Below are 25,032 nucleotides of genomic sequence, written 5' to 3' on the forward strand. Positions count from 1 at the left end.
CCTCCAACAACTACCAACACCTGTGGCTCCAGAATCAGCCGTCAATGGACTCACACGTGGGAAGGTGACACGAAGACGTCCTACTCGTTATTGAGCAAACCGCCAAGAGAAAGAGCTTGCAAGGTCTGGCCGGCCAGGAGGACTCCGCTCAGCTCTCTGCCACTGATATGGCAAGAGAGCGCCCCTGGCACCAGAAGCTCTGAGGTCGCTGAGATGCGTACCCCACCCAAATGCTGATGTGTCCATCACCAGCGAGAGGGATGGCTGTGGTGTGGCAAAGAGAATACCCACCCGCGCTGCCTGCATCTCAAGCCGCCACCGGAGGGACTAGAGAACTAGTTGAGGTAGGGCCATAACTTTGTCTAGTCTGACCCAAACAGGTCGAAGCCATGGTCTGGCGTGCTGCACAGCGTAGGTAGAGTCCATCGTGTCCCCCCAGAAGTTTTGGGTTATTCCTCGTTCCGGTGGCATCAATTTGCTCAAAACCTCGTACCATCCAAAACTGCCCCCGATGGACTCTACCCCCGAACGGAGGACAGGGCTGATTTCTGCACACTCAGGAGAAGGCCCAAGTTGCTGAAGTTAGCACTTGTGATGGTCACTTATGCTTCCACCTTGGAGCAGCCCTTGATTAGCCAGGTGTCGAGGTATGGAAACATGCACCTGACATGAGCATATAAATGCCGCCACGACGGCCATGCGCTTGGTCACCAGGCCTGGGGCGGCTGATGGGCTGAAGGGAAGGACTGTGAACGGAGGGTGATGCGGGTGCAGCACAAACCCGAGTGACCTGCCGTGGGGTGGTGTTATTCAAACACCCGTCAAGTCAAGGATGGAGTTTCTTTATGAGCTTGAGGACCCACAGATCTAGGACGAGCCCCAGGCTGGCCCTGGGCTTACAGTATTAGGGAAAAACCAGGAAGAAAAGCCCAAGGCACCTCTTCCACTGCCCCCAGTGTGAGGAACACAGGCAGTGAGGAGCTCCTGCTGAGAAGGGAGGGACTAGAAGGGGTGAGAATGTCCCCCATGGGGTCGGACATCTCAGCGACCTCCTCCACATGGATCCCCGGTTTTGGGATCCCCGCCCCTAGCAGCTGGCTGTGGGCTAGGGCTGTCCACGCTCCCGTCACCGCCTCACTGGACGAGGCTCTAGGTGGGAGCTGGTCCGATTCTCTGCCCTCACCACTGAGTGGGTCTTGTGGTGTCCGGTCTCCCAGCGTGGTGGGTGCCGATGGCATCAAGGCTGGCACCTGCCTGGCAAGTGCTAGTCCCCACCCCCCCGTGAGGGGTCGGAGACACACCTGAAGCTGCGGCCACTGATGCCAGGCTGGAGCAGGAGCGCTGGCCCTGACCCTGGTGAAGCACCCAGGGGGCCCAGTCCGGCCACTGGCCAGGAGCCTGCACTGACTGTGACTGCTTGCGTCTGGACGCGCTGAGGGTCTCACGGCTCCGGCTGAGGCCCAGCACGGTGCCCTGTCTCGCCTCAGAGGAGAAGGCGGCACCGTGAGGATGACGAGGTCCTTGGCAGCCTCGCACAGCTCGGTTGCGGAAGGCAACCACGGACCACGGCCCTGTAGAGCGGAGTTGCTGGGGGCTGACTCCACTGTTCCGTGCTGGGGCAGGAGTCAAGGGGGTCCCACGTGGCCTTTCCCGACTGCTGTGGCCCAGCCTGGGTCACAGGGCAACAGGCTCCTTCTGCACCGGTCCGGGTGTGACGGAGCGGCCCCTGTCGAATCTTCTGCTGGTTGGGGCTGCTGAAGGTAACGGCCTTCCAGCCAGAGCCTGCAGCTGGCGCCCCCCCCCTCCCCCCACTCTCAGATTACACCCCAAACCTTCTGCACCCCTCCTCCCAGACTGTCCCCCAAACCCCTGCCTGGGCCACAGCCCGAACTCCTGCACAGCTGCCCCAGGTCGCAACCCCCTCACAGACCCCGTACCCCCTCTTACACCCCACAACCAGGTCAGAATCCTCTCCTGCCCCCCAAGGCTACCCTGAACTCCCTTCTGCACCCAACCTCACCCCGGCCCCACACCTTCTCTGTGAAGGTCGCGGCACTAAGCGAATCCTTGGTGCCCCCCATTGGAAACTATTGACCGGCCCTGGTTTAGGCTGGCATCGAGTGCCCCTGGGCACCATAATTTGCCAATCTCACCTCCCCCTCGGGCGGCTGCAGCTTCCATCGCTCGGGGAGACGGCGGTCCCTCCGCGGTGGAAGACCTCCCCGGCCCTGCAGCCTGCGCCTCCACTCCAGAGGCCACAGCCGCGGGACGATGGCGGCGCGCAGGTCGCCTGCGGCTGGCTGGCTCTGGCCCCGCAGCAGGAACCCTGCGGGAGGCAGGCACTGATCCCGGCCTGCCCCGGGGCCTGAGCTGGCCCCGTCACAGCTACTCAAGCTGCAGGTGTCCCTTGTGAGCTCAGCATGGGCTGGCGAGGAGGAACCCCCCGCCCAGCCCGTGCCCTGGGGAAGGAGCGCGGTGTCGCCCCAGTGATGGGGGGAAAATGGCAGACCTGGGGCAAATCTGGGAGCGGCCGGGAAAGGGGCTCCATTCCTCCAAAGGGCCGAGGGTGGCAGCCCCCAAGCAGCAGCCGACGCCAGGCCGGGACTCTGCCAGCATTCATTTATTTCCAAGGAGGGAGCACAGAGTGGTGCAACTCTCTTCGGGCCGGGAGTGAAACCCCTCCTCTCCATGCACACACCCAGCACGTCCCTTCCTCGCGTGCAACAGCCGGGCGGGGCCACGAGCGGCAGAGCAATGCACGCGCAGGAATGCGAGCCCCCAGGGCCGGGAGCACGGAGGTAGTGGAAATAACCCACCCCCCCCCGCGCCCTATTGGCAGGGCTGGGCCGCCCGCTGACGGCTGCCAGGGAGGCGGAGGTGGCTTGCCTTGGTGTGAGAATCCAGGGTGGGGGAGTGGCTCTGCTGGCCCCGCCCACCGCTTCCCCCAAACTGGTGCAGAGGGGTGCAGGGCGCCGGGGCGGTCTCCGATGATCCTTCCCCACCACCCTCCACCCTTGATCAGAGGCCATGGAATGCCCGCCTGCCGCCCAGTACCGCTGGCACCCCTGCCCCCGGTCAGTGTCCAGCCTCGCCCCCGGCGGCTGCTGCTCAGAGGATGACCCTTCGGTCGGGGGGCTCTCCCCGGCCGGCCCGCTGGTGCCTCACTTCCAGGTGCTTGTTCTGGACACGCTCAAAGTGCTGCAGCAGCTCAACGTAGTCGATGTTGGGGGCGGCCACTTTCTTGAAGCCCGGGGCGGCCTTCGTGCTGTCCCTGGGGAAAGGGAGCAGAGAGGGAGGTGAGCCGACCTAGCTCCCCCTATGCAGCTCACAGGGACACCACACCCCGGCACGCCCTGCCCCAGGGGCAGGACCCTTGGACAAGCCCCTGCAAAGCCCTCCGTGCCCCGGGTGGCAGGGAGATGCTCAGACATCCACTTGGAGCCGGCCAAGAGCTGCCTGGGTGCTGGGAAGGCTCCAGAGAGGACGACCCTGGTACCACCGCAGCGAGGGGCTGCCCGGCCCTATGTTTGTGAACACCTGGCCACGCGCAGGGGCGAGCAGAGGCCCTGGCGCCTGGATCTACCGCAGCGGGGCCGGCCCGGGTGGCGTAGAGCAGGACGGGCCTGGAACACGCTGTCCCCGAGGGTGGGAAGATCTCGCTCAGCGCCCGGCCTGTCGGTGGAGCAGGGGTGAGAGGCAAATCTCCCCTGCCTCGGGCCGAGGACGACAGCTGGGCAGCGCTGGCCCCCTGCTACAAGCACTCGTGCTCCGGGCAGAGCTGGGCCTCCAGGCTGGGACGTCAAAGGCGGGCACCCGAGCCCAGCGGAAGAGGCTGGGGGTGGGGTGAGGCCTGCAGCGTTCGGCCCAGCCGTTTGCAGCATGCATCGCTCGCCGTGGCTGGGGGCCGGTGAGCTGCGGCCGTTCCAGGCCCCGGGCCGTGCAGGATGCATTACAGAGCCCAGCTCCGCCGCCCGTTGCGAGGCATTTCCTGTTTGGGAGGCTCTGCCCCAGCGGAGCAGCCAGCTGCTCGCCAGGTCAGTGCCCTGGGACGGCGGCGCCGGCCATCCTGCCTGCGCTGGGCCCTGGCAAGGGGGCAGGCTCCGGGGCTGCACAGTGCCAGGGAAGTTACTGGCCTAAGGGACCATCGCACTCAGCCAGGCTGCTGCCCCATACCCTCTCCAAGCTCTCCCCCCACAGCCCCTGCCCTGCAGGCTCCTCTGCCCCCACGCCTGTCCCACTGCACCCCGCTTTCCTCTCCAAGCCCTGCCTGGGATGGAGCACGCACCAGCCACCTCTGCCTCGGGATGGCTGCAGCTGCACGTCCCCCCGCCGCCAGGCCCCTGAGCTCCCCTCACCCTGCTCAACGGGACAGGCAGACACACGCTCGCCCCGTCCCCGGCTGTCCGCGGCCCACCCGCTCTCAGCCCCCGCAGCCAGTGCCAGTTCCCACGCCACGGCAAATGGGACGAGCGATGCCAAGGGCGCCCGGGGGGGGGGCGTGGGGAGCTCAGCCACGTCCCCTCCCCTCTCACATCCCGAGCTGAGGAGAGGGTGCAGGAGAGAGACGCAGGTGGGAACACACGGCTCGGAGCCAGGGACAGAGCCCAGATGCAGCCCGTGAGAGACAGCAAGAGGGGGCTGCCGCAGGGGAAGAGTCAGGGTGGGACAGTCTGCCCAGGCTGGGTGTGCACCGGAGGGGGAAAGGGTCTGAGGTGCCATGCAGCTCTGCTGGGCAGGAGGGAGCCTGGCCAGGTGCGAGGCGGGAGCCAGACGATGGGAGGCGGGAAACCCCTGTTCTCAGGTACAAATCGTAGCAGGTGCCCAGGGCAGAGCAAGGCCTGTGCCGATAACTCGGTGGGCACCACTCAGTCCCTGTCAGCTCACTGACCAGCCCACTTAGGGCTCCCATTCAGAGGCCCTGGCGCCAGCGCAGAGGCACCCGCTTGTTCCAGTGCAGCCCCATGGAAAGAAGAGCGTCTGGTTGGACCCGTCTGACTCAGCCGAAAAGCCTCCCGCTCCTCCTGCGCGAGCAGCCGGGGAAGCTCTCCTGCCGACACAGCGCCGGCTGCCCCGGGGGCCACCACGGTGGCTTTTCCCACACCCGAGAGACAAGCACTTCCTGTGGGCTGCGAGAGAGAGAGGGGCGAGCGGGGACTTAAAAGGACATCAGAGGGAGCGGAGAGAAAAACTCTTCTCCTGGGCCTCTGAGGACAGGACGAGGAGCAACGGGCTTGACATGAGGGGAAAGTTCCCCAACTGTCAGGGTGGTTAAACACTGGAATAAATTGCCTGGGGAGGTTGTGGGATCGCTGGAGAGCAGTTAGACAACACCCCCCCCGCACCCCGTCCGGCCTGGGCTAGAGAAGACGCAGTCCCGCCCTGAGCACAGGGCTAGATTACCTTTAGAGGCCCCTGCCGGTCCCAGGAGCCTGCAGCCCCCTGAGTTATTTGCAAATTTGACTCCATTAACCAAGGATTAAACGGAGGCTGGGCGTGGCTCCCAGCTTACAACGGCAGCTTCTCTGCTCTGGGCGTTAATACCTCCCCATCAGACTCTGACAAAGGCTCACAGCCCCCTGTCTGATCTGACTTGTTTTTTTCCTCTTTTGATAAGTCCTGTTGATACTGGGCCATTTCCACCTTGCTGACTAGACCTTGTCAGCTCTGGCCCTTCCTCTTACTGGGACCCCCCTCTTTAAACACCCCTCTGAAACCCCACCCCCAATCATGCATCTGATGAAGTGGGTCTTTGCCCACGAAAGCTCATGCTCCAAAGTATCCGTTAGTCTATGAGGTGCCCCAGGACTTCTTGTTGTTGTCGAACCTGCAGCCTCACACGGCTCCTCTCTGATACCAGCCCCCGGAGGAGCTCTCAGCCCGGAGCTCCCCTCACACCTCACCTGCCAACACCCTAACGCCGGAGCCGACCCGCGCTACTCCACCGAGTCCCGGCCATCCAGCTGGGCACCCTCTGCTCTTCTGCTTCCAGGGCCATGGCCCTCCCCGGCTCTGCTGTGCTGGGTGCTGGACGGCCCTGCGCCGAAGGACGGGCGACCCAAGCAGACGAGCAGGGACAAGAGGAGGGTAACGCAGGCCCACACCGACGCTCCAGCCCATCTCCTCCCACATAGCTCCGCCAAGGCTTTCCATGGCGTGTGGCAGCCCTGGGCCTCGGGGTCCTGATCACGGCGCTCGGCCAGCGGGGCCCACTGGTCCCGCCGCAGCAGTGAGGCGAGGGAGAGATGTCCTGGCCAGCCTTCGGGGTGTGCCACGAAATCCTCACAGGTCCTGGCTAGACTCTCCCATGCTGCGTACGCACCCCATCCCCCAGCGGGGCACCAGAGAGCTCCGGGCAAGTGGGGGGCCTTCGCCCCGGGGAGAGGCTGGCCCAGCTGCTTGGAAACTCATCTTTGGAGGTGGGGGGCACCCCCCTCCTGCCAGCCCCCAGCCGAGCACCCTGCAGGATACGGGTCGGGGCCTGCATAGCCGTGGAGCGCTCGGCCCGCCCAGGGCCAGGAGGGAGCGTGCACGGCTGGTGTTTAAGGCCTTCTCCCAGCCAGCCGGGAACCCCGCCCCGGCTCCTGCTTCGGAAGCTGGACTCGCAGCGTGGCTTGGCCGGGTCAGAAAGAGCGTTTCTCTCCTGGAGCTCGACCGGGAGCAAAGCGGAGAGGCGGCCTGTGGGCTCGGCTTCCCCCACCACGCCAGGATGGCTGCGTGGAGACACTGCAGGAGGAGGGGGCTCTGCCCGGCCGCCTGGGCAATCTACAGAGCCTGGCATTCAGCAACCTCCAGCTCCAGACGCAGAGCGATTAACCGGGGGGAGGGGGACGGGGCCGGAAGTGGAGGGGAGCTCCAGGCTGAGAATTACTCGAGGGGCTGCAGGCTCCTGGGACCGGCAGGGGCCTCTAAAGCCAGGAAGCGCCAGGCCTGGCGGAGGAGCTCAGAAAGGGAAGCCCCCCCCAGCTCCCCCAAGGATTAACCCTTCATTCCCTCACCCCTGTCTGCCACACAGCAGAGAACCTGCCCAATGGCCCAGTTTCTCCTGTTGAATCGGAGCCTCTTTCCTGTTTGTGCTCAGCCCCTAGGGCTGGGCAAGGGGGCGGGGAGCGAGGTGCGAGTCTGGAGGGAGGTCAGCACTGGAGGGGTGGGGGGGCGCCCCCACGAAGGAGCACCAACAGGCACTGCTATTCGGCTACCGCTCCCGTCAGGCTGAGCCAAGCGCCCTGCCTAGGCCCTGTTCTGCCAGGCAGCACCCCACAGATCTTGGGGTGTCCCCCTCCACGGCTGATCTCCCAGGGACCCCACCGGCTCTCCCTGCGCTGCTTGCTCTGTGGAAGCCATGTTGGGAACCACACAGCCAGGGGTTGGGGATCTTTGCCTCGTGGTCGGAGACCACGCCATCCCCTGGGTCCCGTCTTGTTCAAAGGTGGGCGCAGGTGGCTGGCCCCCGCAGATGGGCTGAGATGAAGAATGGGGTGCAGCTCCCCCACGCGTGGTACCTTCGCTCTGCTGCCAGATTTGGAGACATTCAGCTGACAAGGAGCGTGGCTCCCTTTCACGCAGGCCACGGCGCTCGTGAGCGCCCGCCGGCTCTGAGCAGCAAGGCCAGGGCGCTAAGCCGCCAGGCAGCGGCTGCGAACGCTGAAAACTCTCGGGTTTAGGCAAGCTCCTGGCTGGCTCTTTCCGGACTTGGGTGTTTCTCTGAAGAAAGCTCAGGAACCGCGAGACACAGTGGGGGCTAAAGGGTAGGACGCTGGCTTGAGGCCAGCTGTGACGGGCGGGGACGCATGCTGCGCTGCCTCAGTTTACCCTCCCACCCTTTGTCTCATTTAATCCAAGCTGTGGGGGCAGGGACAGCCTCTCGTCTCTGTCTAGTGCAAGGGTGCCACGACTGCAACAGACAAGAAGAGACACGCATCGCTCCCGGGCCGACCCCCGTTCTTGGATTAAGAGATTATCCCAAGGCTCAGTGATGGCCGGGCTGGGGAACACAGGGAAATTCCCAGCCGGGGAAGAACACAGGGAGACCTGGACCAGGAGATCTGGCCCAGCGGAGGAGCACAAAGGAGCTGGAAAACCCGCCAGCTGGTGGGTTGGGACCTCTCCCCCGGGGCTCGCTCCGGCCCTTGCTGGCTCCCCCCCGGGAGGGCACTTTGGTCTCGCCCGTTCTGGAAGTGGGCTTCACCGTGTAACAGAATGTAGGTCACGGTTAATCAGATGCTCAGCCTGTCTGACAGCTCTGATCGCGCCGCACACCCGGCAGGCAGGGGCCACGGGCGGGGACTCCCCCCGCCCCACCCCCGGCCGGTACGCACACAAATGTAACTGCTCCCCCAAAACACCCTCTCGCGGGAAACAGAGGTGACTGCTCCTGAGCGCACAGGCTCTGGAGAGCAGCCTGCCACGGGGCCGGTTAGGAGGCCAGGAGCTGCGCTCTGCACCCCTGGGAACTTCGTCCCCCTGGCCCGGCGGAGGAGGGATAAGCCTCTGGTGTCTCCAGAAGGGACGGACCAGCAGGGCTTTGAAAAAGCTACTCCCCACCGCATCCCCGCCCAGCTGAACAGAGAGGGATGGGGTGGGCGGGGATGGCCCTAGGAGCCTCCCCCCCCGAGCCAGAGGAAGAGGAGGCTGCAGGCCTAGGATATTTTATACCTGGCCCTGGTCTGATCACAGAAAATCAACCGCAAGGACTGGAGTCCCTGGCAGGCCCCAGCTTCCCTCTCCCCGACCTCACAGGGCACATGCTGCTCCAGCAGGGATCAGCACCGGGCGGCTCTGGGCAAGCCCGGGGAGCAAAGCAGCCAGGCTAGTCCTGCTGGAGGGCGCCCACCAGGCCACAGGGCCAGCCCCGGGGGCCCAGCCGGAGAGGCGCACTCGGGCTGATGAGCTCACTAAGCAGCCTGCAGAGTTACAGCCACTCGGGGATTTATGAGCCTGCAGCCCAAGATCCCCCGTCACCAGATCCAAGCGCCCCGAGGGGCCGGGTGCTGCCCGGAGGGGGGTGCGGGGGGAAGGAGGGAGCAGGTGGACCCCAGGCAGGCGACTGCTGGTAAGCGAGCGGAAAGGCCGGAGCCCTAATAGCCGGCCGGACCCTGAGGGGCAGAGGCGTCGGAGGCCGGGAGGCGCCGGTGCAGGTCACTCGTGGGGAGGCTCCCAGGAGCCGTTCCAAGCCAGCCGGGGCAGCCGACGGGAGCTGCGCCGCGTCAACCGTCTCCAGGGCTCTCTGCTGGTTGCCATGGCGACCCCGCCAGTGAAATTTTCCATCCCGGATGCCAAATGCCTGTGGATGAGGCGCAGCCCTCCGAGGGCTGCCAAATATAGGCACGGCCGAGCGAGCCCTCCGCGGCGCGCGCAGGGGGGAAGCCTCCGGCTGGACCCCCGGCTTCCCAGCCCTGGCCGGAGCAGGGCGGGCGGCTGGGAGCCAGGCTGCTCGCAGAGGAGGGATTTGCCTGGCCTGCCAAGTTGCCCCCCATGCTGTCACACCCCAGACCCACCCGTATCAGGCTGCCTGGGCCCTCCAGGGCTGCAGTGGGCAGAGGTGCCTGGGCACATCCGGAAGGGGAGCGTCACAGCCACCGTTCGGCTAGAACCACCTGCCTCTGCCCATCCACGCCCCCCCCCAGTAAGGGCAGCCCCAGGAGCCCACACGCTCTGCTCCATGCTGCTGGAGACAGCTGGGTGTCGGGCCCTGGCTTTGCATGAAAGAGAGCAGCTGCCACGCTAAATACCATCTGCCTGGCGTGCCCCAGGGCTGAGCACAGTTCAGGCGCCCACCTCTGCCACGAATCTTCTCCCCAGTCAGGATCAGCCTTTGACCCGCCCCTCTGCTGCAAGAGCCTGGCCCGTGCTGCGTGGCTGTAACCGCCCCAGGAGGGCTCAGCACAGCACGACTGGCCCTTTCTGCAGCAGAGCGCCAAGCCTGGCACACACCACATGGGGAGCTCTAGTTAGGACCCCTCTGGGCGGTGCCCGTTCCCGGAGGATAACGCCCCCTCTGCTGGCGGGAAGTCAAAGGGCACAAGGGTGCTGAGCGCCTGCTGCTCGGCACTTGAGGACGGGGCAGTCTCTGCACAGGGCTGACGGTCCAGCCGCATATCCGAGCGAGAGGGGAGGGGGTTTCTCTCCCAGTGGCCCGTGGCCGGTGAAACTCACGTGGTCTGCAGGAGCTCGGGGTTGGGCACACACTGCAGGCGGTGGGAGAGGAGCTGGAAGGCGCTGCTCTGAGGCAGAAGCATCAGCAGCCCGTAGAGAGCCTTAATCAGGTACGGGTTATTCTTCACGTCCAGCAGCTGCAGGCGCAGATCTGGGGCCAGAACAGGCAGGCAATCAGAGGAGTTCTGTCCAGCAGCCGGACACATCCCCACCCTCCCCCAAGCCAGCCGGCGGGGGTCAGAGAGATCTGGGTCCTTCTTTACAAGCCACCCCAAATTTCTCCCAGTAGGCCCAGGAATGCACCTGCTGGGAGCCAGGCACTCATCTGTTCCCAGGGTCCGGGAAGCCCAGGTCCCCAGGGGCCTGTTGTTCTCTGCTGTGATGCTTCCAAAGCACAGGCGGTGACAGGCAGAGGCCCCTTCCAAACAACCCTACTGCCAACGCGGCAGTGGCCATGGTCAGAAACTTTGGGCATGTCATCCCCCCCACCCCCACCCGCACCCCACGCAGCTGTGCTTGCAGCCAGGGCAGCAGTACACCCAGGCTGAGGCAGGAAGAGCTGTTCCCTCCTGGGCCAGAGGTTCCCAACCTTGTCACGGACCGACAATTCCACACCACACCCACTTTTCTCAGCTGACTCAATGACTCAAACGTGGCCCCCCCCGCCAGCCCCATTTAAACCGCATCCCAGTTCTACCAGGCTTCCTCTCCCGCTTCTGGCCGCAGCCTTGCTGCTTGGGCCACAGCTGGCACAGGGTCCTCAATTTCCCCCCTACGAAATTGACAAAATCTCCCAGCGCATCAGCAGGTCGGGGCACCCTTCTAGGCCCAGGGCTGGCCCAGCATTCCCCTTCTAAGCTGCTGCTTTTGTCCTGGGCTTGCAGCTCCGCCGCCTTCTTGGCTCTGGCTGCAACGTCACTGCAGGCGTTTCTCAGGCCTGACCGGCATTTGGATTCTTGCACCAGGAGAGGCAAGCTCAGATCCCCAAATCCTTGCAGGCGAACTCCGGTTACAAAGCCCCTCACAGCAGAACGAACTCGCTACAGAACCTCTGCAGGACGAACCCCGCCACCGAAGCCAGGCCAAGGGAGGGAGTCTGCAGCTCACGGGCCTCCCTCCTTTCGGCTTTGAGAAGCCGAATCTGCCCGAATCGGTTGATTGGACGGTTTCCCGTTGCCCTTTCCCTTCTTGGCCATCCCCTGCAACCTTGCAAATGGGCTGCACTCCAGTTACCCCATTTGAGATGCAGTTCTACACTGCAAAGCAGTCACGTGAAAAGCCCTCTGTGGTCAGCCTCCCAAGGGGACGGTCCTCTCTCAGCAGAGGCGAGAGTGGGTTTTCTGACTTCCAGCCTCACAGCTCAGAGCAGGAAGCTAGATTCGATTCCTTGTTGAGCATCAAAGCCATTTAGTCAACAATGCCAACCAGAGGATCAGATCCCACCTCCAGCTGCCTGGGTGCCAACGAAGGGCAACCTGCTCTCATGGGCGAGGCTTCATTAAATCAAAGCTTGTCCAGGCTCCAGATCCAATTTGGATAAAGAGCATGCTATGAATTTAAAGGGGCCATGGCTGCTGCAGAACAGCTGCCTGTGTAGACAGGCTGGACACTCAGATTCAAGGCCAGACGGCTGCTACGGCAATGGGGAAAAGCCGCCGTTTTCTTTTGCACGGTGCATATCTGATTGGAGCTGGAGGCAGTGGGACCCCGACGGACTTGGAACTCCAGGTGTCGCTTGCAGAGTTGCATTGCAGGAGAGCGTCACACCACGGCACTCCCACAGAGCGGGCGCTGCGGAGGAACGGCACATATGCATGGAGAAATCAAGCGAGTCCTTCAGGGATGACAGCCCCCTGTGATGGGGTTCAGGGGTCCCCAAGCTCTGCACCCCGTCTGCAGGTAGGAGTGACTCCCACTCAGCAGGAGAACAGCGGGTTTATTAGCTGACAGGACGCAGCGTCTTACGGAAGAATCAGTGCAGCTGGCAGAGGCAGCCAGTCCAATCCACGTTGGGGAGAGGAGGCCCTGAGGGGCCCCCTGAGCCAGGGCCTTGCCCCATCCTTTGTCTCTCTCTCTCGCAGCCCAGACTCACTGCTTCCCAACTCCCAGTTCCAATTCAAACCCCTCAGGCTCCACCTCCTCCTCTGTCTGCAGTCCAGAGGTGTCACCTGGGTTACCCTCAGCAGGAGCCCCGCACCCTCTGTGAACTACACACCTATCCCCCACTACACCCCCCCCACCCCGTTTGAGTGCAGAAATCCTGCAGAGGGCTCGGGGGCCTGTCCAATCAACACGGACTCTTTTGGCATGAAAGAAACACCCCAAAGCCTCGGCCAGCTGTGACCAAGGCATGGCCCTTCCTAGCTACCGCACAGCATACGTGACAGGACCCAGCAAGCGTCGCGGCTGAGGGAAGAAGAAATCTGCATGTCAATTCTTCCCCACTCACGAGGAGCAGCAGTTCTGAGCGTCAGGCTTGCGGCAGCCGGTGCAGCGCGAGAGGACCCCCTCTGGGCAGACTCGGTGGACGGGGAGGTCACCAACACTCACCTTCGCACTTCGGAGGCATGGTAACAGCCTCGCCATGCTGTCCCACACAGCCCCCAGGGGCACACCCATTTGCCTGGCCACCACCGCCAGCCTGAGACACAGTCCCTTGTGCCGGGGGCACAGCAAACTTCAGCTTTATCCCAGGGTCCAGCCGCCCCTTGGACGTCACAGAGACACAACACCTACAATAAACTACCTAAAACGGTACTAACTAGCAAATGGAAGCAAGAGAGCCCTTTAAAGTAGGCGACCACACCCGTGAGTGCCCACCCGAAGCCTCACGACGACGCAGCTGTTCTCAAACAGGGATCGGCAACCCCCAGCACACTCACCGCTCCCTGCAACCTGGGAGGAGGCAGGATCACGAGGCCAGGACTGGAACCTGCTGCAGCACGGAGCCGAAGCCCCAGCAGTGGGGCCCCCACGGGAGCACGGGGTCGGAGCAGGAACCGTCCGGCCCCATGCATGGGCTGCAGGCAGCAGGGCCCAGGGGCACCCTGGCCGACTCCTTCCACCCGCCACGCTAACTGCTAAAAGCTCTGCATCTTTGTTTATTAACGAAGTTGCCGTAAGCGGGACTAGGAGTGATTTAAAAAGTATCACCGGCCCCCCCCAAACCGTACGTGGCGCTCCAAAGGTCGCGTTTCGGTGCTCCACTGCAGAAAGGCTGCTGACCCGTTCTGAACGAAAGGAAACGCCAGGGCTGACCCAGCCAGAGCACTGCACTGGGAATCTTGGCAGGCCCTTCCCCACTTCAGCTCAGAGCTGCAAGCAGTTGATGAGTCAAGCAAGCAAATCCCTCCCGTCTCCATGGGCGCGGGGAGAGCAAACAACCAAGTCCTTCACCTTCGTTAGGGTGCAAGTCCCTCGGGCACGGCTGGGCAGGGGCCGCCTCCTGCTGGAGATCAGCGCCTCACACCAGCCAGCCGTTCTGGGCTAGACGGGAGATTACCGCAGGCAGCAATTCGCACCGTGCGCGCCTAGAACTGTGCAATACGGACGCCCGGGGGAGCCCGACCAGCGGCGGGCGGGCAGCTGTCAGCACTCGGCTGCGATCTGGGCCCGAGCTGCCAGCTACCCGGCATCGCCTGACTGGCTTTACCGTCAATGCCCTTTCAGGCAGCAACCAACCGGGCTTGGCTGGCTGGGCGGGGCTCCGGGTCTAGCTAAGAGCCGGGTCCAAGGAGCGATGCTTAGCCAGGAGAGTGACTGCGAGTCGGAGACCTGGGTGCTATCTGTCCTGGCATCGCTCTTGCCAGAGCAACCCTGTGTCCCTCACCTCCCAGCCAGGGCCAGGCGTCTCCCTACGTCCCGCCGGAGCACGAGAGGCTCCTCGGCAGCACCTCTGAGCTGACGTCTCAGGCCAGGCCGCCCCCAGCCAGCCGGGCTGCAGGTCCCTCCCACCCCTCTCAGCTGCTCTGCCCTGTTAGCAGAGCACCTGCTAAGACCCCACCCTCCCCCAAGCTAGGCCAGCCCTGCAGTCCTGGGTTTGCAGCATTACAAGCGTTTCCATGACAACAGGCTGGGATGCTGCAAGATTTGGGAACCGAGCCAGCAGGAGAGGGGCGTGAAGGTGGAGCCAGGGGCCCAGGCTGGAGACCCAAGACTGGGGCAGGGATGCATAATAAGGACTAGCGTGCGAGCAGCAGGGCAGGAAAGACACCAGAAGTCATGGTCCAGGCACAGAGCTGTGCAGCAGCAACTGCGAGCTGCATGGCCGGCTGAGCTAACGGGAGGCGCGTTCGGCCCTGACGCCTGACCCTGGCTGCTCAGCGGAGCCTCTACGTCCCAAGAGCGCCGGGCTTTGCTGTGGACAGCCCACACCTTCGCCACGCCCGCTCCACTCACCACGCGGCGGCGTGAGCCAGCGGTCGCGCTCGGGAGAAGCTGGGCACACCGGTCGCTGCTCGAGGCGCTGAGCAAGCCGGAGACGCGTAAAGCCATCACGGGGCACCGAACCCAGAGGCCGCCATGGAAGGGGCGGCAGGACGGACCTCGGCCCGGCTGTTCTAAGGCACTCTCCCAGCGATGCACTGACAAGAGAAAAGCAGACGCCCCGCGCCAGGCCCGGTGGGACAGGACCCTCCTCTCCCATCGCCCAGCGTGAGCAGAGCTCGCTCAAGCAGTGTGGCCTCTTGGCTCCAAGCCCCTGTCCCGAGTCCCACGATCCTCGCTCTGCAGAGCCTGGACCCTGGACGGAGGCGGAACAGGGCTGCTGCACAGCCGGAAGGACCCAGCTGGGCTGAGCTCTCCCAGCGAGTGCTGCAAAGGCAGGGGGGCCGTGGCTGGGGCTCCCGCTCCCCCGGGGCGGCGGGAGGGGACACTCAGCACGGCTAGGGAAGTGGCCATCTGCAGCTGCTGCGTGAAGCGTGTCGCAGGATTTAATGCAGCCAAGGGCCGGGTCCTACGTGGCACTGGGACCGTGAGGCGGTGACAGCCGGACGCAGGACAGGATCCCTCCAAACCCACTGCCGCGGCTCCCTGAGGCAAGGGAACTCCAGGACAGGGCGAAGCCTCAACAGTTCAACTCCTGCACTGGGCACAAGCCCCTGGCCTACTGGCCTGCTCGCTGCCCCCATCCCAGCCCTGCTCCAGATCTCTCTGTGCCACCTGCCCCCGACTGGAACAGCTGCTGCTGCAGCCCTCGCAGCATTGCCAACCCGTGCGGGGGCCGAGGTCCCACTTGGAGTCCCAGCTCCTGGAGTCATGGGATTGTGCAAGACTCAGCGTCCATCGGAAGGAGTTTCTAGCTTCAGGAATGCAGAGAAGAGCTGGACCGGCCGCCGGGGGCTCACCCTCAGGGCTTGCACTGGAAGAGAAGGAACCAAGCCCCAACCAGCTACTCGTCAATGGCAGGATTTTAAGCTAGTCTCGTGGCTTTTAGAGGCCTCATTCTGGATCTGGGTACAGCCGGGGTTGGCGATACCCTGTGTGCACCTGCTCTGGGACACCCATCATCATCTTGAGACCAGAGCTCGGGCTGTGAGGCAGGCAGGCAGTTTGCCCCCTCTAAGCCATTCCCTCAGGCTCTCTGCCGACATCTCTGTGCTGGTTAAACTCGTGCTCGTTCTTTTCTTCCCGTTCCCAAAGGCTAGAAACTCTCTTGGGTTTTAAACGGAAGCCTCTGTTCTCATCTAGCCGCACGACTCCAGCAGCTGAGGCCTCCAGCAGGGAGGAGTCCAGCCCTCAGTTTCACCGCATGTGCCTGGGGAAGCTGAACCCCACCTCTGCCTCCCCTGCGACCTGTCTCTGCAGGGATTTCCCCCCCTCAGCCAGGCTGTTGCATGCTGGGCTGAGACCACAATACAAGGCGGTAGTTAAGCAACAGCCAAGTCCAGCTGGTGCAGCCCTGGCTGGGGAACCCTCCAGGAATGACAAGGGCTGGAAAAAGCAGGTGGGGTAACTCAGCAGACTTTCTGCTGCTCTCTGGCTCTCCGAAGAACTCCACTGGCTGAGCCAGGTCGTTGGACAGGACCAGTCCTGCTCTCTCCGGCTTTGGTGTCACAGCAGTGTGGTTTAGCACCCAGCCCTTCCCTTGCGTGGGAGACAGCAGCCTGCCGGGGATGGTAACATGTGCAGGAGAGCTGTGCCCCTCCCTGTGAGTGAGAGGGCGGGCGGGGCGGGCTGGGAGGAAGAAACGGAGGAAGGAACCCATCCCCACTAGAGGAGAACAAAGGAGGGTTGTGCATAGATGGACACTGGGAGCCTACAGAGACACCACTGTTCGCCTTGAGACCTTGCCCTGAGCAGCTGCACAGGGCGCGTAAAGCGAGCTGGGAGCGACCGACTCGCCTAGTGCTACACCACCGGCCACCGACAGACCTGGAACCCGCATCTGCTGCCACCAAAGGGCCGGGACTAGCCCGCAAAGCTGCCAGCTTTGGCAAGCAGCTGTTTGCTCCCCTTTGCCCACGCACCGTGCCGTCCATTGGGACGCCTACCCGGTTCCAAGCGGTTTACCTTCCCTTTCCCCGGTTCGTGCTCATTCCCTTGACACTCACCCGGGGCTCTTAGACCAGAAATTTCACACTTGGCCCAGAACTTCTCCAAGGAGCCGGCAGGCAGAAACGGGCGCAACGTGCCGTCCCGAGAAGGTGCCACAGGCGGAGCTCACGGTCCAGGGCGCAGCTAAAGGCTCAATGCCCACAGCACATCATTTTGAACCACACGTGCCCCGCAACAATGTCCTATCTGGAACCCAAGCCCCAGACTTGACATGGTGTGAACCTGTGCCAGCGCGAGCTTCTCACACGCCAGGCTGGAGTCCGTGATCTGGAGAGCTGCTTCGGTACAAACCTGCCCTCCTCCCCCAGGGATCGGCTGTATGGCTGAGGTCAGTTTGCGGGCAAAGGGAGGGGGGTGACCTGAGCCCCAGGTGCGCCCAAAACCCATGACAAATATATATTTTCGTGGGGGAGCTGCATCCCATGAGCCTGCTGCTCAGCTGACCCCCAGGCAGACCATTAGCCTCAGTGCACACTCCCGCAAGCCCGCCTGCACCAGCAGGTGGATTTTAGGCCAGATGAGCCCAACCAGCAGAGCCGTGGCTGCTCTCTCATGCTCCCTAGCAAACACCCTCCAAGGGACAGGCGTCAGCCTTCCCAGCAGCAGCCTGGGCACGCAGGCTCCACGCTCTAGCCAGACACGTGACTCTAAGAAGCTCATCTGGAAGAGGTTCCCTCTGTTCTTTTCATCTTCGTTCAGCGCCAATGCGCTTAGCACTGGTAACCTACATTTGGTGCTTGCTCCATCCCTCCCGCCCGCCACGCTGCAGTGACCCGGCGCGTCCCCGACGGGCAGGTCTCTTGGAGGTCCTGCGTTGCTCGCAGCAGAAGTCTCATGACTTCTGCTCTATTTATCTGGACAGCCCTGCTGCTTGGGGTGGAGGAGCGTGACACGTGATAGGAACGAGGCGCTCGCTCCCCCTACGTGCATGCACACGTTGCTTCGAGAAAGCCAGCTAGGGCAGGGCTCCACAGGATCCTTACATGTGAAAATCGGACACTCGATGAGCTGCACCAGCTTGTCTACCTCGGTCAAGAAATCCACCGTCACCTCCAGGTCCCCGCTGGACATGTCTGTTAAGGACATTCCCCGGTAAAAGAGCAGCAGCCTTGGTCACCGGTGACTTTAAGTGCCCCGCAGAGAAGCAGCTGCTTCACCGTAGCATTGGAAATAAGGACGCAGAGCGGATTACCCCCCTGCTGCTTTCATGCATGTGCCCGATGACCGCGTATCTGTCGGGACTGCACAGCCCATCGGGGTCAGAGCTTGCAGAGGACGTGCGTTTGCACAGGCGGATGGCAAATCCCTGCCCAGCTACCAGGACGTGCGTGCAATTTACCTGGCTGGGGGCATATAAGTACTGTCTGGACATGTGACCCTGAGTCTTTCCTAGAGACGGGCAGTAAACAGTTACTGAACTGTGGGCGTCCGTCCGTCTCTTGGTTTGCACGAACAAACTCTCCCCAGCTAAGCTCTTACTTCACTGTCACGTCGGGGTTCGCCTCCTCGCCACGGGCAGCCACAAACAGCTGGCTCCCGCAGGAAGTGCGGAACAAATGAGAAATCTACCCTGGGGCAAGGAAGGCGCACGATCAGGCTGCAGCTTAAAGCAGCGGGATGAAGGAGGTGACTTGGGAGTCTGGAATCTCAGCTCCTTAAACCGAGTCTTTCCAAGACTGGAGAAAATCAGGCTGCCCCTCAAGCCAGCAGTGGGTTTATGGGGACTGGGCCACCAAGCATTTCACCAGGAGTGAGCCTTCCCCTGGAGCCGAAGCAGGGCTCTTGTGGTCCACTCCAGCGTTCCCGTCTCCTGAGATGAACTCAGCCTACATTCGAAGGGCTCGTTTAGATCACGATTAAGCCTCTGCTCAGGGAGTTTCGTGTTTTGCTGGCACGTGGAATTAATCATTACTTGCAGCATAAACAGTGATATCAACGGAACAGACGGGGAACCACAGAGAACTGGTCTGGGTCCCTCAGCCTCTGCCTCTGCCCAGGGCTTGCTAAACAAGGAAGCACTCTGGAGAATCCGGGTGAGCCGGCCAACTAAACCAAGCACCAAAACATTCAGCTGAGCAACAGAGGCCAAAGGGAGCTGGGAATCGCCCCGGAGGGGTGACAGCTGGATCGTGCTTGCGCTGAAAATTAAAATAGAGCAGCAGGCGGAGCAGGGCCTAGAGGCCCCACCCCTGCTGCGGGAACGGCCATGATTAGCCCCGGCCCAGAGCTAACCGGGACAAGGCTCGTTTTCTGTCCTTGGGGTTCAAAGCACACCCTCCCCACGCACACGTTATAACACGACTGCCCGGCCCCAGCCCTAAGCTGCCAGAGAGACTTTCTGCAGCACGGCCAGCGCTCTAAGGACAGACAGGTCGCCCTGGGGCACGTGTCAGGCTCTCCATTTCTTCCTGGGATGATGACCCTTCCAGCAACGCTCAGCACAAACGGGGACCGGTCCCAGCCGGGAACTCGGATGCTGCAGCAGCCCTAGCACTGCGAGCAGCAGCATTGGGAACGCGGCTCACGTCACAGCCGCCGGCGCCTGGGGGGATCCCGGGATGCAGCTGAGATTAGGGGCATGGGAGATGAAGGTCAGTTACATTAGCCGGCTGGGCACAATGCCATCAGCTGTGCACTGCTGGAGCCGAGCACGATGCAACCGGCCTGGGAGCGGAGGGAGAGTCCTGCCTTCCACTCCGCGGGCAGCCCCAGCACAAAGGAAAGGAAAGAGCGGGGAACGGCCCTGGGCATGGTGTGAGCAGCTGTCACAGGGCAGCTACATGCACAGAATAATCAGCTGGGCGGCACCTGACTCTTGCCTGGGCGGCTGCCCGAGCACTCAGCTCCCAGGCTCAGCCTCTCCCGCTGCCGAGGGCGGGTTGTCCGTCTCCCTGCCCGGCTCCTCTCTGCACCTGGCTGAACGACAGCTGCCACCCTGGGGCCGTCACTCACTCTGCTGTTTGCAGATGGGATGGTCACTCAAAGCGCAAACCTCAAAGGCTCCTTCCCGGCCCCAGGGTCGGCAAATGGCCTTGGGAGGTGCCAGCCTTAATCGGCCGTTTACCTCTGCCACCGTGTGTTATGAAAACAGAGGCAAGGCTGGCTCCTCAGCTGCGGCCTTGGGTGCCAAGGAGCACCAGCTAGACAGGCTTACATGATGTTACCAGAGCCACCAGCCTGCTCTTCCCCCGCCCAGGCCCTGGGAGAGCCCCGGGCAGCACCAAGAAGGATACAACTTCTGGATGAGGTCGTACGCGTGTTTGTAGTTCTGGGTGAGGAAGCAGAGGGAGACGGTTGTCACGGGGTTGTGGCACCAGGAGCGGTAGAGGCAGCAGAACAGGTTCCGACTCTCCTGGGGGCAGAGAAAGCAAGCGGGAGTTAGCGCCGTGGACAGAGGCATGGCTTTGTGCACCCGGCCCCAAGACACAAGCTCGCTGGCTAGCTCAGCAAGGGCAACTCGACTGGGCAGCCATCCAAGCCTGGATCCCGGGGGTCCCTTGCAGCAACAGTAAGGGCTAGATTCCTGGGCTCCTGCAATGCAGGTCTAACCTCTCTAATCCGGAACCCTCTGGCCAGGCAAACTCCATAATCCAGCGTGATTTGAGTCAGCCGGACAACCGCTTATCATGGGTGTGGCCAAGTTTCCCGCCACCTCATGGACTTTGTTTCCAGCCCCCAGGCCTGGCTCTCAGTGTTCTGTGCTGTTATTTAGCTGTGATTTGCCCCTAACTGTCTTCTCAGAGCCCAGTGGGCATGTTGGTAACGCTCCTGGACAACACTGACCTCCTGCTGTCCAGCAAATTCTCTCTTCTGGCACCAGTCAGGCCCCGAGGGTGCCAGATGAGAGAGGTTCAACCTGAACCAATAAACTCCCAAAGCTGGGCATGAAGCGAGGGTATTTATACATGCAAATGGCCATTTCCATCCCCCTGGCTTGTTGCGTGTAATTACAACTGCATAGCTGTGGCCGGTGCCAGTGAAACTCATGCACAGCTGTAGTCACACAAGCATTTGTGGAGTAGGCTGGGAATCGGGCCTCGGGCAGCTCTCCTAAGAACAGGCGGTGTGTTCTGTGGGGGGCTGGCAGATTGCTCTGGAGTGTGGTCTCCCACCCCAGCACTGGCTGCATTTCACTCAGGTTCTGTGAACGCTATCCGGGGAAGGAGGGGCTCTGGAATCGTAAAACAACAGCACACACGATATCCAGACGAATTGGGGTGAGGTGGAAGAAGTCTCCCCTGGGCCGGGATCCTCCATGCCAAGTCTCAAGCCAGAGGGAATTCGTACAGCTGAGTAGTTAGAGGTTGTGAAGGAAACCGGTAGACTCTTAACACTGAGGCTGCTGCGTGCGAGAGGTGGGGGCCCACAGGCCCAGCAAGGGGCTGAAAGGAGGGACCAACATCCCTTGGGGTGGTCCCCTCTTGGGAAATCGCCAGAGGCGCTCCTTAGGCTTCCCGCTGCAGCAACCGGCTGAGGTACATCAGCTCCTTCTGCGCCCTGGCGCAAGGAGGGATCGGCTGAACCCCTCGGAGCTGCCGAGCACTCAGCCGGGGCCTGTGCCATCTTGGCCCTGCCAGGTAGATACGGAAAGCAGGAGTGAGGTGCAGGGGCAGCGAGTGGCGAGACACAGCCCAGGGTTGGATGACGGTGGGGGGGGGGGGGGGGGCAGGGGGGAGACTGTCTTACCGCCCCAGCGGAGTCCTGAAGCAAGAGCCAGAAAAGCAGGCCCCAGCCCTCAGTGGGAGCAAGGGGGGATGCCAGCCCTGACCTAGCGCTGGAGAGGTGCTGCGTGCTGGATGCCCTAGGAGGGGACCCTAGAGCTGGACCCCCTGCTGGAGGTGCTGACCCAGGGCAAACCAGGGAGCAAAGAGCTGACGGCTAGAGCCAGCCTGCCCCTTAGACACCAAGAAAACCAAAGCCAGGAAGAAATGAGGGAAGTGTGTGTATGGCCCCTCCGTAAATCAGGCTATGCACACAGTACTCTGGGACCCATCCTTCCTCCAACAAGAACAAAAAACAATGGTTACATTTTGCACAGAGCGCCCCTTCCAACCAAGGGCAGGAAAACTAACTACGTTAGGAGCCGCTTGGAAGAAAGGGAGTGCCTGTATACAAATTATAGTGCCCGTATATAAATCTGTAGTACACTCACCCCCTGAGCACCGCATTCTGTTCTGGTCACCTCTTCTTAGGATGCCCCAAGGGTGACCCAATGAAATTAATAGGGAGCAAGTTTAATACAAAACAAGGAAGTATTCCCCGTCTCCGTCCCCGACCCTGCAGCCTGGGGGACTCATTGCCAAGGGATGTTGGGAAGGCTGCAGTTATGAGTTGGTTCAGAAAAGAACTAGGTAAGTTCGCGGAGGGAGACACACGCTCGGCGTGTCCTGGAGCTTCCAAGAAGTTAGAAGCTTGGAAGGGGCAAAAAGAGATGAATTGCCCAATGATTCTCTGTTCTGTCCGCTCCCCCGGGCCACCTGGCACTGGCCACAGTCGGAAGACAGGACACTGAGCTGGAGGGACCTTTGGTCTGACCTACTATTGCAGTTCTTTTGACCTCAAAGCACTGAACAACTGTTAAGTCTCAACATCTACCAAGCAAAGCTCAAGGCAAGATTAAAGCAAGTGAGTCAGCAGCAGGTTAGAGGACTCCCAAGGCCACACTGTCAATGGTAAAGTGAAGAACGGAACCCATATCCTGTCCCGCATGATGCACTCTTCCTCCTTGAGCGTGAGCCTCTGGGACATACGCTGCACATAAGTGCAAAGCAGGAACCAGACAAAATACCAGCCAACTCCTCATCAGCAAGCCGCGACGGGATGTCCATTTAGGGCACCAAGAGGCAGGTATGAGAGGCAGAAGATGCGAACGGGCTCAGAGAATTACATTGTTACGTACTGGCCAGAGAAAAAGGCTTAGTGTCTCCTTCCCCATGGCCAGCTAGTCCTCCCCCTTAATTCAGAGAAAACAGTCAGCAATCAGCGTACACTTCAGGAGACAACTCTGCCCTAAGGTTGCCTGGGGCCCCAGGCACATGAGCGTCTCAGTCACATGCACGCAGGTGGGGGAAAGAGGTGGGAGAAACTGCTCCCGTCCAACCTACCGGGGTCTTCAGTTCCTTGAGCTGGTTTCTCAGCTGGAAGAGCTCGGAGGACGTCAGCAGTATTGTGTTGAGAGTGTGGACCATGGTTGAGGCGAACTTGAGGTCCTCTTCTCGCAGCAGGATGTCCGCCATGGAGTGGAAGATGTTTTCTGCATTGAGAAGTAGACAAAGCTGCCTGTGCGCCAAAGGGAGAGAAACAAAAAGAGAAAGAGGTTACGTCCTCCACTCTGTGACCATCTTAGCAGGGCCACATACCTCACCTCTCCGGGCAAACCACAAGAAGTCCTGTGGCGCCTATAGACTAACCGATATTTTGGAGCAGAAACTGCAGGTCTTTGCCCACGAAAGCTTCTGCTCCAAAATAACGGTTAGTCTATAAGGCGCCACAGGACACCTTGTTTTTGAAGATACAGACTAACTCGGCGACCTCTCCGGGAAGGCATCCCTCTGTGGTGGAGGGACGTCGGGGATGGACAAAGACCTAAGTGCTTCCCGCCGACCCACTGCAGCAGACGTGTCCAGAACCAGCCCAACATTCCAACCAATGGCACTTCCATCACCCCCCTGGGATAGACATCACCATGCCAAAAGGTGCTGCTGGGACCTTTAGCTACTGCAGAGACATTTGTGACCCACTCCCTACGGGCTGTTGGCTCCTACCGAGCACTTCGCCCAAGAAGGCGGCCAGCTTCTCAAGCTTCCTGCTTTCCTGACTCGCCTCCATCTTGGTCACACCCCGGTGAAGCAGAGATGCTCAGAAGGGAACATGATAGTCTAGAGGTGGGGAACTCTCTTCCCAGCTCGGCATCATGGGGGCTTCCCACCGCTGCCAGGCCTCCCTGCCACAACCCAGAGAGAGCACTTCCTGCCAGCTGCTCCAGCTGCCCACGTGCAGGCTCAGTAGTTGCTGCTCCCGCTGAAGACTAGCTCCCCTACCTTGACTCCTACGGAGCACGGCCTCCCACACAGCTCCCAGAACCCTTTGCAGTGTGTGTGTTACAGAGAGGGAAACCGAGGCACACACCGGTTGTGAGGGTCCCGCAAGGACACCCAAGAAATGTGGCCGAGTCACACCCAGCTCTCCTGATTCCCAGCTCGGTGGTCTGGGAACTGTGACGGGCACATTTTCTGTCTTTCGTTGTTCCCTTCCCGACAGCCCAGCTCCCCGGCTTCCTAAGCTGTCTCACGGGGGTTTGGCTGCTCACGCCTGGAACGTTCTGCTGAGCAAACTCACACCTTCGCCGGGCGGGGGTGGGGGGAGAGGTCACGTTTTTCATTCGAAACCGAGCCCCAGATTTGCCTTTGTTTGGTTGGCTTTGGGGGCTTTCCCTTGGCACTGCGATGGCACCACGCCTCCCTTCCTCGCTGTGCTTCTGGGCGGTTTGCTCAAGGACACCCGCGGGAGCCTTGATCCAACAGCCTTCAGTAGCTGGGAGCCGCCCCCAACTTCCCGTCTTTGGGCGACACCAGGCTTAAAAAAAAACTTTAAATCCCATTTTATCTTCAATGGCCACACACGGCCCCTTCTCCTGGTGGCCTCTCAGGACCCCACCGGTGTCCCTCACAAAATTTCTCATCGGCCCATGGGCTCAACAGCAGAACATCCCCAACTAGACACAGCTGCTAGCACAGGATGATTCTGAACAGGCCTGATCCTGCCCGGTGCTCAGTTCCCTGCCTTGACTTCCTTCACTAGATCTGGCCCCTCGCGACACTCCTGTTCGGAGAAGAGCTCTGGGTGCTACGTGGGCTTGGGTAACAGGGATGCGACTTAGTGCCTGCACAGAACAGTGCTGAGTGGTGGGAAAGTGCCTCCTTTCTTATCCACAGCCTGACAGGACTCAAGGGCACTGGGGGACTCATCGGGCTGGAAGGGACCTCAGGAGGCCATCGCGTCCAACCCCCTGCCCAAAGCAGGATCAACCCCCACTAAGTCATCCCAGCCAGGACCTTGTCAAGCCGGGACTTAAAAACCTGGAGGGATGGAGAATCCACCACCTCTCTAGGCAACGCATCCCAGTGCTTCACCGCCTGCCTGGTGAAATAGTTTTACCTAATATCCTACACCTCTCCCTCTTCAACTTCAGACCACTGCTCCTTGTTCTGCCATCTCATCTGCCACTGAGAACAGTTTCTCTCCATCTTCTTTAGAGCTCCCCTTCAGGAAGTTGAAGGCTGCTATTAAATCTCCCCTCAGTCTTGTCTTCTGTAAACTGAACAA

At 61.6% G+C, this 25,032-nt stretch overlaps 1 protein-coding gene across 2 annotated transcripts in view; it reads right to left on the bottom strand.

The window, feature by feature from the left end:
- Positions 1–2,611: 2,611 nt before the first annotated feature.
- VAC14 (VAC14 component of PIKFYVE complex) overlaps positions 2,612–25,032 on the bottom strand; it is a 160,664-nt gene continuing 138,243 nt past the window's right edge. The window contains exons 15-19 of one of the 2 annotated variants that reach the window (XM_075008450.1): positions 22,812–22,986; positions 19,941–20,059; positions 17,691–17,770; positions 10,153–10,303; positions 2,612–3,271 (exon numbers count right to left, since the gene is read on the bottom strand). In XM_075008450.1, coding sequence (XP_074864551.1) covers positions 3,109–3,271; positions 10,153–10,303; positions 17,691–17,770; positions 19,941–20,059; positions 22,812–22,986 — 688 coding nt within the window. In that variant the 3' untranslated portion in view covers positions 2,612–3,108. Of the gene's footprint in view, positions 3,272–10,152; positions 10,304–14,798; positions 15,512–17,690; positions 17,771–19,940; positions 20,060–22,811; positions 22,987–25,032 lie in introns of those variants that run through there. The other variant, XM_075008451.1, reaches the window with a different exon arrangement.

This window comes from Carettochelys insculpta, chromosome 14 (genome assembly GCF_033958435.1).
Source record: "Carettochelys insculpta isolate YL-2023 chromosome 14, ASM3395843v1, whole genome shotgun sequence".
NCBI lineage: Eukaryota > Metazoa > Chordata > Testudines > Carettochelyidae > Carettochelys > Carettochelys insculpta.